At 40.8% G+C, this 11,716-nt stretch overlaps 1 protein-coding gene across 2 annotated transcripts in view; it reads left to right on the forward strand.

Moving 5' to 3' along the window:
• The first annotated feature begins 1,164 nt into the window (after positions 1 to 1,164).
• LOC122360976 (mannosyl-oligosaccharide 1,2-alpha-mannosidase IA-like) overlaps positions 1,165 to 11,716 on the forward strand; it is a 289,954-nt gene continuing 279,402 nt past the window's right edge. Inside the window, exon 1 of one of the 2 annotated variants that reach the window (XM_043261853.1) lies at positions 1,165 to 3,168. In XM_043261853.1, the coding sequence (XP_043117788.1) occupies positions 2,617 to 3,168 (552 nt within the window). In that variant the 5' untranslated portion in view covers positions 1,165 to 2,616. The remainder of the gene's footprint in view (positions 3,169 to 11,716) is intronic. The other variant, XM_043261855.1, reaches the window with a different exon arrangement.

An 11,716-nucleotide genomic window follows, 5' to 3' on the forward strand; every position in this document is an offset into this window, starting at 1 on the left:
AGTGCTAAATGCTCGCGCGGAGCGGTCAAGCATGTGTTTTTGAAGGCCGTTTGCTGCTAAAAAGTATGTGACGCGGGTAGGTTTTCAATATGGCGTATATTTAAATATGGCCAATCGCCGCGAAGATGGCACCGCGTATGCGTAAAATTCTCCTTGACAGCCAAAATAAGAGATAAAGAAAACAAATAATGCAACAAAAGTCAAAGGAAAGTTGCCAGAGTTGTCTTGGCAACAGAAAAGCGGCTCCGATGCCTCCTTGCGGTCAAACAATTCGCGAACGGAATCGTTCTTTTAAGCGAATCTTTTTTTAATGAATCGGTCGAACTGATATCGCACGAGAGTAAATCCAACATTGTTCACATCACTAGGCCTACTACTATAATCAATATTAATAATTTAACATTAATGTGTAAACAATTTCCACCCAGAAACCGCTAAACAGTAGCTATTTCGCGTTTAAGCTAAGCATCGCCACAGTAGACGCCATGCTACAATTTTCACTCTTTTTTAACGTAATTTCACGTAAAACGTTTCATTTACAACTTAGTTTTGTACACGGAGTACATTTTGTATAGTTTTTTATACACAGATAGGCTAAACAGTAGCTATTTCACATTTAAGCTAAGCATCACCACGGCAAGACGCCATGTTGCAGTTTTCACTCTTTTTAACGTAATTTCTCGTGTAACGTTTCATTTACAACGTAATTTTGTACTTTTTTTTTTATATATAGTTTTTGTACATAGTTTTCATACACAGATAGGCTAAACAGTAGCTATTTCACGTTTAAGCTAAGCATCGCCGCACTAGACGCCATGCTACAATTTTCACTCTTTTTAAGTAAAACGTTTCATTTACAACGTAGTTTTGTACATTTTGTATAGTTTTTGTACATAGGTTGCCTATCTGTGTAAACATAACAAAGAAAGCATAAAGCTAAGACGGCGAGTTCGCAACGGGAATCAAATGCGGAAGCGCCTTTGGTGAATCGGTTCATCGAACGCCGATTCGGGTTCAAACGAATCGGTCTCCCGAGCCACGCTAAAACTTAACCCCACGTCCTCGCGAACGCATCTTGTTAAGCGGAGGTAGAACCCGGGTTCTCCAGGCTCAGTACCCCAGCTCGCCACGCGGTGGACGTCTCGGCTCGCTCTTGCTCGCGCAGGGCGCAGTTAATGACTCGCTCCCCCTCGCTCACCGCTGCCGCCGATCAAAGGCGTTTGCAGCAGACCGCCCAGGATAGTCGAGGAGTCACAGAAGCCCCGTTTCTCCTCCTGTTTGCGGATCGCAACGGCTTCGCATCAAAGCGTCCCCGCCACGAGAGCAGCCCGCAGCGATCGGCGTTTATTTTCTTCCGTTCTCCTCTGGCCACGAAGCGGGCGAGCGCGGAAGAGAGCGCGCAGTAACGGGGAGACACGGCGTGTTTTCGTAAGGTTGCGTTTCCGAAGAACGATCCATCCGTCTGTCGAACACGTTTTACGAGCGCAGACGTCCTTCCCCGCGCATCGGACGTAGACTTTCGGAGCACGGGCGAGTTTTGAGCGTGCACGGCGCCCGAACGGAGGAAACCAACAGTTTTTTTTTTGCAAACACTTGGACCGAATTTCGGCGTCTCGTCGCTTCGCTGACACTCTTGATTTGATCCCTGGATGTATTTCTGCGGCTCTTGTGTCCTGGAGTGGCGCGCGCCGTGCCAAACGCGCGTCGATGTTGTGAAATAACCCATGATGTTGCAGTTTGGGGGGTTTCCGGCTGAGACGTGTCTCGTTTCATTCACTAAACTTCAGCTTTGCTGCGCTCGGCCATGAGTCTCCATCAGCGGCGGCATCGTTAGAAAGCGACGGCGTTGATGCTTGCTTTTCGAGACGTTTTAATATGCACGGATGTGATGCTTTCCGCACATCTGCGTCCGTAAAGCTTCGGTTTAGTCTCGTGGTCGCGCGCCTGTGTGTTTGCGGGGACGCAGCGTGATTGGCGTGCGATGCATGCGTGAATTATTGGCCGCTTTGAGTTCATAAAGCGCCGTCATCATCATCATCATCATCATCATCATCACCTCCAGAGTGTTTGCTCGTTAATACGCGCTACTGACACGTGTTGGCTGTGCTTTCTAACAACGATTTCACGAATGCTGCTTTACCTTATTAAAAGTGCATTGATGTTCGTAAACGCTCGAGCGTTTTGCTTACTGGCACTTTGCTCGCTTGTGCATTAATGTAATGTATTTTGCACGTGCATATTATTATATGCTGCCGTAACTCGATAGAGTGCATTTAAGCTCGTCAAGTTTCGATTTCGCGTCCTAGATTGTTTTGGCTGCGCGGAACGCGTCGTTTCTCCGGCGTTTTAAGAGCTTAGAGTCTCACTGCGGTCTCCCAGATGATGCGTCGCATGACTGCCCTGAAACTAAAGGAAGCTGGTTTTGAAGCAGTGAGCGCGCAATGACGCCGTTGTTGTGCGCAAATGTGTTGACGCCACCTGTGGTCTCTTAAACCGATCGATTCAGGAAGATTTAGGCACTTTGACCGGGAGAGCGTTCCGTTTGCACGGCATCCGCGTCGCTTGCGCTTTCCAACCGAGTTTAGGTCGTGCGTCACGCGTTAGTGGAGAGTTTAAATGGTGCTCCGAAAGTTACCCGGTGTCTCCGCATCGGGCATGGGGCTTCGTCTGTCTCAGAAATTCGTGTTTCTGCTGTTCCTGTCGGGGTTGGTTACTCTGTGCTTCGGGGCACTCTTCTTTCTACCCGACACCGTGCGCCTCAAGCGCATCTTCCTCTCCAAGAACGAGAACCCCGCGGTGACCGTGGGCTCCGACAATGAGCTTTCCAAAAAGGCGCCAGGGGACCCGGAACATCAGCGGGCGGGTTTAAAAGGGGGCGAGGGGGCGAACGCCAAGCTCAAGGTGAGCCGCAGGCCCTCGGTCACCCACGGAGCGAGGACCGTGGAGAGGTCTGTTGGGAGTAGAGCGCAGGACGAGTGGAGTCCGGCGAGGGCGCAGGAACCGGCGGCCAGAGACGAGCGGGTCACCTCGGCCGCTCGCGACGGGGAACGCGGCAGCGCCCGCGACTACGAGGCGTTTAAAAAGTGCTCGCTCAAACCGGCTTTGGGGAAGAACCGGGGAACTCCGTCGGATTCAGAGACGCTTCAGCGGAGGGAGAAAGTCAAAGAGGTGAGACGATCAGCTGTCGGCATTGTACCGAGTCGTGTTACGTCGAAATCATGACATGATGTGTCACTGTGAGAGAATATATATATATCATAATTGTGCGTTTAAGTCGGAGTTCTGCTATTAAAGGTTATGCATTATGACTTGAAAAGGCAAAACAATGTGATTTGTAGTAAGAGAAAGGTTGGAATTAATTCACGTACAAATAGCACGCCAGATAAAACCGAAAACCGGTCACTGATATGCTGAAATGGACTTTGGAGCGTGTGTGCTACTTGGTGGGTGGGTTTAGGGCTGTGGGGTGGATGCGCAGCGCGTGCGAAACATGCGTATTATATGCACGCCGGCAGATTTCGTGTCATACGCACGCAAAAAACACGCGCGTGTCGTATATATGCGCCGAAGTCACCTTTTGAGTATCGGCACCGCGAAAGAGCAAAAAGTTGGATACTTTATTGAATACTGTGAAAAGTGGGAATTGACAAAATTCAAAATGATCATGCAAAACATGATTTGCGACAAGTTGGAACGACTTACTAAGTCATAATTATGTGATAAATGTCAAAATACACGGAATAATACCTTTTTATCTCATTCTCGTACTAATTTTTCCTCATAATTGTGACTTTTTATCCCGTCTTGGCGGTTGATTTGGGTGATTTTCCCCTCCTGGTGTTTCTGGCTGTAGAAGAGTTACTCCAGTGGGACTGTGCCTGGAATAAGTGTGTCTTAAGATCAGTGTTTGCTCTATAATGGATTCATACTAAATTGCCTTGAAATCGAGGCGAATTGATAAGAAGATGGCAGCTGAAGTTTACAGTGGAGTCGGGGGGGAGCTGTCACACACGGTCGGTCTAAAAACTGAAAAAAAAAGAACATTTTCACAGTTACTGCACAGGAAAGATAGATTTGAACTCACCGACCCCTGCGGCGGGGCAAGTTGTCACGCTGTTGTTCTCGCACAGCTCAGGCTTTGAGTGGCTGAAGGAGTGAAACGATTATGAATGCGAAACTGTTTCAAACCACTGAGATCAAAGAAAGTGTGACAACCTGCCCCACACTTGTGGTTTCTTGTCGTGAGTGTGTGTGTGTGTGTGAGCAGATAATGCGTGCTGTGTCACTTTAACAGACGCTGATCAGGGTGTGTTCGTGTGACAGTCGTTTGAAGCTGCTGGCTTGGATCCAGATAAAAGCCACCTTTGGTCTGCGTGCTTTGATATGTGTAATGCAGACGTTGACTGGAAGGTTTGCTGTCTTCAGGTGAACGGGTGATCGTTTTTTGTTTTTTTCCGTGTGCCACCGAGAGCTCTTGCATCCGAATGAGTTTCTCTCTCAACGTGGGGATGAAAAAGCACACCTAACGCACCTCGCTTGTGCTGTTCTGCCTCTCTTTGGTTTGAACGTTGCGCTTTAGTGCCGTTTTGTTTTTCTATTAAACACCGCTGTTATTGTTGGTAGTATTATTGCTGATGTTTGATGTTCAGCTCTGTAACTGGCCACACGGATCTAAAGGATTCCTCAGATCGTATGTTGTTGATGGGAGCTGTGCTTTCACTTTAATAAGATCCTTTGATGTTGTCCAGTAAACAACCACCTGAAACTGCATGGCCAAAAGTATTGTATTTTTTTCTCTCTCTATATATATATATATATATATATATATATATATATATATATATATTTTATTTATTTATTTTTTTTTTTAAATAAAGACTTTTAATAATATATTTTATATACATGATATTTAAATATTTAATATTGTATTTTATTTCCAATAAAGTTTAGCTATGCTATTTTAGAAACATGCTTTTTTGCAATGGAAAAAATAAATACAATAAGTTTTGTCTAATTTAAAAATGAAACTGGTATTGTAAAATAATAAAGCTTTTTATATAATAATTTTAAATAAATTATATTTAAATATTTAATATTATATTTTATTTCCAATAAAGTTTAGCTATGCTATTATTTTTTTGCATTTTAAAAATGTAAACAAAATAAGTTTAGTCTTATTTAAGAAATGAAATTGGTATTGTAAAATAATAAATACTTTTATATAATAATATATTTTATATAAATTATATTTAAATATTTAATATTACATTTTATTACCAATAACGTTTAGTTATACTATTATTTTTTTTTTTAATTAAAAAAAAAGTAAACAAAATAATACCAAATGACAAAAGTTGTGTATGAAAGAGCCTCTCATTTTATTTTTTTAAGATTTGCTTTAAACAAGTGCTGTCGCATCCAAAATAAACGTTTTTGGTTAAATATAATTGGCGTACTGTGTATATTTATTATGTGTATGTAAATGCATTCATGCACGTGTATATTTAAGAAAATGTTATGTTTATATATTAACTAAATTTATGAACTTTAATGTGTGGAAATATTTTCAAAATATACGCTTTGTGTGTAAAAAATAAAGACGGTACAGACGAAATCGTTTATTTCGCATGCGATGCATTTTTTGACAGCACTTACTTCATAAGAAAAGAATCATTTCTAAAAAAATTCCTTTCTTCGTTCAGCCTCATACGTCGTCGTGACACAAAAGGTGAAATTTAAGAATATCCTGCTGTTCCTCAGAAGTCTGGAAAAACACTGCTTTGATACGTTTTCACGTTCCGGAGCTCGTCGGCGTTTACGTTACACTTCTTGTGTTTGTGGTTTGATGTGACTTGAAGCAGAGAAAACGATGCCCGACTTCTCATCTCGGTTGAATTTCTCCTGTAAATGTCAGAGTGCTGTTTATTCAGGCTCATATGGTTTCGCGGCAGTTCAAGACTGAGGTCCGGTCGGCTGACATCATTGATTTCCCCAACTTCCTGAAGTCAGGCTTTGTGAAATGAGTAACTGCAGAAACGGTCCGTTCCCGGCGTGCGGTGAGCGGACTGAAATGTCTTTCTGTGGCTGAAATTCTGCTTTTGAATGGTCTATCGTGATATTATATTTCATAGCGCTGGACGGGTTTAGAGAGCGCTGCGCTGGCGGTGGGCAGGCCTGGAAAATGAAAGGGAAAAACACTGTTGTATCGAAATGTTCATCGCCACGCACGCTAAAAAGACGCATTGTGATGTTTTACCACTGATGCATGAATGCTTATTTTGCATACGTCAAATGCAAATCGATGCACGCTGTGTAATATTAACATATTACGCATAATGAAAATAAAGCCCGTTTTGGGACCATTATGATGTTCCGCGCTCTTGAATTCATTTTAATGTCAATGCTCGCATAAATCAAACACAAATCAGTATGCATTTTGCATAAATAATTCCAGCGCATTTCTCATAAAGAAAATGGTACCTGTTTTAGGGCCATCGAGATGGTTTGCATTGGAGCGTTAATTTCACCACCTCAAATACGAATGCTTTTTTTTTGGAATTAATCAGTCATTAATCAGCCCAAACTATGGCCGAAATGGTGTCCGGAAACTTTTTTTGTTTTAAAAATCGCTAATATATTTTACATTAAGCTAAACATGGAGTTAGGCATAAAAACTGAAATGGTGTTTTATTTGTTAAATGTGCTTTTTTTAAAATTTTGATATCACTTGATTTTAGGGTCACGCCTATTAGTTGCTGCTTGGCACGCATATCGCTGGAATATCAGCTATTTATTAGTGCATTAATATTAATATTAATGCATTGTTCTATCACCAATCACACCCAACACCTCCCTATTAACTCAATAATTTAATAGTTAACAAGTGTTACCTATTCTAAAGTGTTACCGTAATTTTTGTTTATGCACGACTTTGAGAAATTGTTTTACTTTTGCAATCAGGGCGGGGCTTTATTGTTTCGCGTCAGGAATCGGTCGGAGGGTTAAAAAGCAGGTTCTACTCGAGTCCGCGCTTTTGCGTTTTCGACTTGAACGCGGCCGTGTGTTGCGTATTAACCTGCTCTGACCTACTTGCATGTCATTTGAGCGATTCACGGAGGGTTTGCAGCGTTGCTGTCGAAGCCACATGCCGAATTAACTATTTAGGTTGTGCTGTTTGTACACGGCGTTCGCCTCACGGATGCCTGTGGCTCCCTCCTGTCGGAGCCATGCATATTCATGTCCGACCTAATCATCATAAACAGCCCCGTTAAATATTAATAATCCGGCAGACGAGGATCGGCTCTCTCAGCTTTTGGGAGAAACCGCGGATGGAAATAATGTGAATGACCCGTTCGAGGAGCGACTTCGGATCTTGTTAGCAATCTCGGCAAACAATGCACGCCGAAGCGCGAGAGTTTTCGCTCATTTGTCAAGCAAAGCTAATCTGCTCGGCCGATATGATTTGAATTTGCATTCAGCAGGTGTTTAGGTTTGAAGGACTCGAAAACGAGGAGCGACTTTACATGCGTTCTCCTTGAACCGTCAGCTGGACGTGAACCAAGTCAAATATTGACCTTAGAGTTTCGCTGATCCGACCTGAAGTTTGTTTTGGCTGGGACCGGACGGGATGCTTTGATTGACGTCCGAAGCGGCCAATCGGAGAGGGTTTCTGTCGAGCGACTTTCAAGGACGAGCTGATCTGAAACCAGACGTGACTAGTCTAATAAAAACCCGTCCGGAAACGTCGTCGTAGCCGGTTCGAAGCGAGAAAGGATCTCAAGGAAACGTTTCAATGCAAAACCAAGACTGCATTAAGGAAATCGAATCCATGTTAACGTTTCACAGTGTGGTGTTAATTTTAATATCACTGCTTATTTAGCCCTAATCAAAAGTAAATCAATGCTTATTTTGCATGAATAATATCAGCATATTTTTCATTAAGAAAATAAACCCTGTTTTCAGACCTTTGCATCAATGCACCATTTAATGTTGGTCGTGCCTTAGTTTTAATTTCGGTGCTTAATAAATCAAACACAAATGAGTAGCTGTTTTGCATAAATTAAATGCAAATCGATGCTTATTTTGCATAAATAATATCATATTTTGGATTAAATTAAACCTATTTCAGAACCGTTGTGGTTTTGCATAGGTGTCAGTTTTAATGTCAGTACTCTTTGCAAAAATCTGACACAAATTGATAATTATTTAATTTAAATAAACATTTAATATCAGTACTTAATAAATGAACCATATTTTTTAATAATTTTGTGTAAAATGTATAAAAAGTTGTGCCCAGAATTACATTTAATATCAGTACTTAATTAAAATATCACTGTTTTACATAAATCATATCAATGCTTATGTCTGAATCAAACAAAATTCATACTTGTATAGCAAATATAATCAGCATTTATTTTTAATATTTGCCTTGGAGCATTTACTTTTTAATATTTAGCAAAAATATTCTTAATTTTTTTTTTTTTTTTTTTTTTAAAGAAAGTGTACCATATTTTAGGACCTTTATTCACTGTGCCTTTAATTGTACTATCAATGCTTATTTTGCATCAATCAAACATAAATCAATGCTTATTGATTAAAGAATATATTTAGCATAAAGAAAATAAAGTCTTAGTACCATATCGATTTTTTTTTTTATTGCATTGCATTACAGCATTAATTTCATTAGCATCATTCATTATTACAATATACTTGAGCCAAAGGTTGTGCTTGCTTATGATATATAGATGCAAAAAAAACCTCTTTATTCAGTTAAATCTCACACTTTTCTCTGGACTGTAAAAATAATTGCAGTGATTCTAACAGAAAAAAAATGTCAAAAATACTACAGTAAAAAATTCTTGCAAAATTTACCGGGAAAAAACGTAAATTGATGTTCCCAGAATTCCCTGCATTGCATTTCCAATTTCGTTTGATGTTTTTTCTTTAAAATCAGTTTCTTCTTAATTTCACTTATCAGTTATGTTTATTAGGGTTGCATGTTAAATGAACATTTATTGCATATTTCAATTTAAAGAGTCTCGCCGCGATGGTGTTTAATGTTTGTGTGAATGAGCACCTTCTATATATGTTCGTATTTAAAAGCTGCTTTGGTTTATCGTGTGACTTTCTCCTCACCGCCTGCATTTGATGGTTATCGGAGTACTAAACGGATTCCAGTACTTTAATAGGTTGGCATATTAACATACATCAGTTACTGAAATTTACGGTAATTAACCGCAAATTGATTTTTTTACCGTAAAAGCCCAAATGTATCGTTACCGTATTTTTACGGCAGAAAAATGCCAGTGTTTCACGGAAAAAAACCGTATACGTGTGCGTAATCTTCTCTCGCTGGCTGCCGCTCTGCTCATGGCACTCGCCGGAGGTTGGAAATGAGTTTTTTGAGCTTCCCCAGAAAGTCTAGAGGAATTTGCGGTTCGCATCCGCGAGCATGTGAAGCTTGTCGAGTCTATGGCCTCTCATTCATCAGTGCCTCGCTGCTTTTGTCACGGGGCGCTGACTGGAGGGTTTATCCCCTGTCGGGACACGCTGAATGGGCGTTCACCGCTCCGCGAGATGGATAGAGTTACAAGGAGCAGCTTGGCAGAGCTCGGCCCCGAGGCTGAGAGAGAGAGAGAGAGAGACGAGCCGTGCGCCTTTGATGAGCGCTTCCTCTCAGGAAAGCCAAGATCCTGTTCCACTTCTCGGAGCGGAGGAGGACGCCACGGGCCTCGGAGCTGCTGGTGAGGGGGCAGGAGAGCGCAATTAGCTTCTGGCTATTGAGACGGGGGATGGAGAGCGGCCGCTAAACGAGAGTCATGATTACAGCAGCTGTTCTTCTGTTTGAGCCTGTGCCACTGAGATTTGCCTTTCTCAATATGGGCAAACTCAACTCGATCCGATTAGCGCTCGGCTGCGTATAGGCTAGATTCGGTTGCCACGGTAACCGCGGCGACTGACGAATGGGGGAAAGATTGTAGATGTTCGGTCGGTTCCCTGCCGAGCGAGGGTTTGTTAAAGGAAGGGTTTGAGGCAAAAACGCATTTCGCCGGATGTCCTCGCGCACCCTCGGGATGAAGAGGGGATCGTCGGGTTTGGAGAAGTGCAGCATTGCTTCGGCGTGCCCTGCAGTGAATGGGTGCCGTCGGAATGAGAGTGCCGCCAGCGCTCCAATCCATCCAGTCAACATCTGGAGAAGACGAACGCTGCTTGTTTGTTAGAAACAAATCCGTCATTAAGGCATTTTCAAGTTTTTAATTAATAACGCTGCTATTTGTGAAAAAGTAGTCTGGTCCGAATCAGGAGAGAAATCTGCACAGATCAAGCACCGTTCACGAGTCAAAATGGTCCAAAACCGCTATAAAGAAATATGTGTTTTGGATTTTGATGTGAGAGACAACATGAGATCCACTTTTTTTCTTCTCTGGAAGAAGTGTAAGGGTTATATTAGCTTGTGTTTTAGGTAGGAATGGGAAATTATGGTGACCAAGACTCTGAATTTGTGCTCTGAATTTAACCCATTTAACTGTACACACACACACACACACACACACACACACACACACACACACACACACACACAGTGGATTATTGTAATGTTTTTTTTATCAGCTGTCTGAACACTCATTTTGACGGCACCCATTCACTGCACAGGATTTTTGGGTGATCTGTCTCTTTAAAATTGGGCAGCCACCAACTGTCCGACCACTGACTGTTTGCACAGGAAACATTGTTTGAGTTGTACTTTTTTTGTGTGTGTGTGCGTGCTACAAACGCTATTTTTTTTCTAAATGTTTTTTCCTGCAAGCGTGCGCTGTATTTCGTGTGCGTGTGTATTTGTTTTGCAAGCAGGAGTATATCGGTTCAAATGCTCAGCCTTTCAACACTTTTATTGACTTTTTTATTCAGCAAGGACACGTTAAATTAATCAGTAGCGACGGTAAAGACATTAACAATGTCTGAAAAAAAAAATCTCTAGCTTTCCACAAACGTACGAAGCAGCACAACTGTTGATGATATGAAAAATATTTTTGAGTTTCAAAAGTTTTTCAAAAGTTGACAGTGAAGACTGAGTAATGATGCTGAAAGGGTGGCTTTAGTATTATATATATATATATATATATATATATATATATATATATATATATATATATATATATATATATATATATATATATATATATATATATATATATATTATATAATTTTTTTTTTTTTTTTTTTTTTTTTCATTTTACTGTATTTTTAATCAAATAAATGCATCCTCAGTGAGCAGAAGAGGCTTCTTTTGAACAACATAAGTTAGTATTTAGTACTATAGTAATTTCCATGACTGTTTCCAGGCCTGGAGAAACCCAAATCAAGATTTCCCTAATGTTTCTAAGTTTTTCATGTGACCCTGTTGAACCCTGTGTGTTTTACTCCATGCTAATGCGCCCATCTGGCTGTTTTGAATGCAGGATCGTGTCCTGTGTGAACGGCCTATAAGTGTACTTACTGTATAATTCTTTAATAAACATCGCTGTGATTACGTGCTGTAATATTACGGAGGAGAAAATGCATTAAAAAATTTTTTTTTTTTTTTAATTTGTGATCTAATTTGAGTTGCTCCATTAACTATATATATATATATATATATATATATATATATATATATATATATATATATATATATATATATATATATATATATATATATATATATATATATATATAT

Source organism: Puntigrus tetrazona, chromosome 16, assembly GCF_018831695.1.
Source record: "Puntigrus tetrazona isolate hp1 chromosome 16, ASM1883169v1, whole genome shotgun sequence".
Lineage (NCBI taxonomy): Eukaryota > Metazoa > Chordata > Actinopteri > Cypriniformes > Cyprinidae > Puntigrus > Puntigrus tetrazona.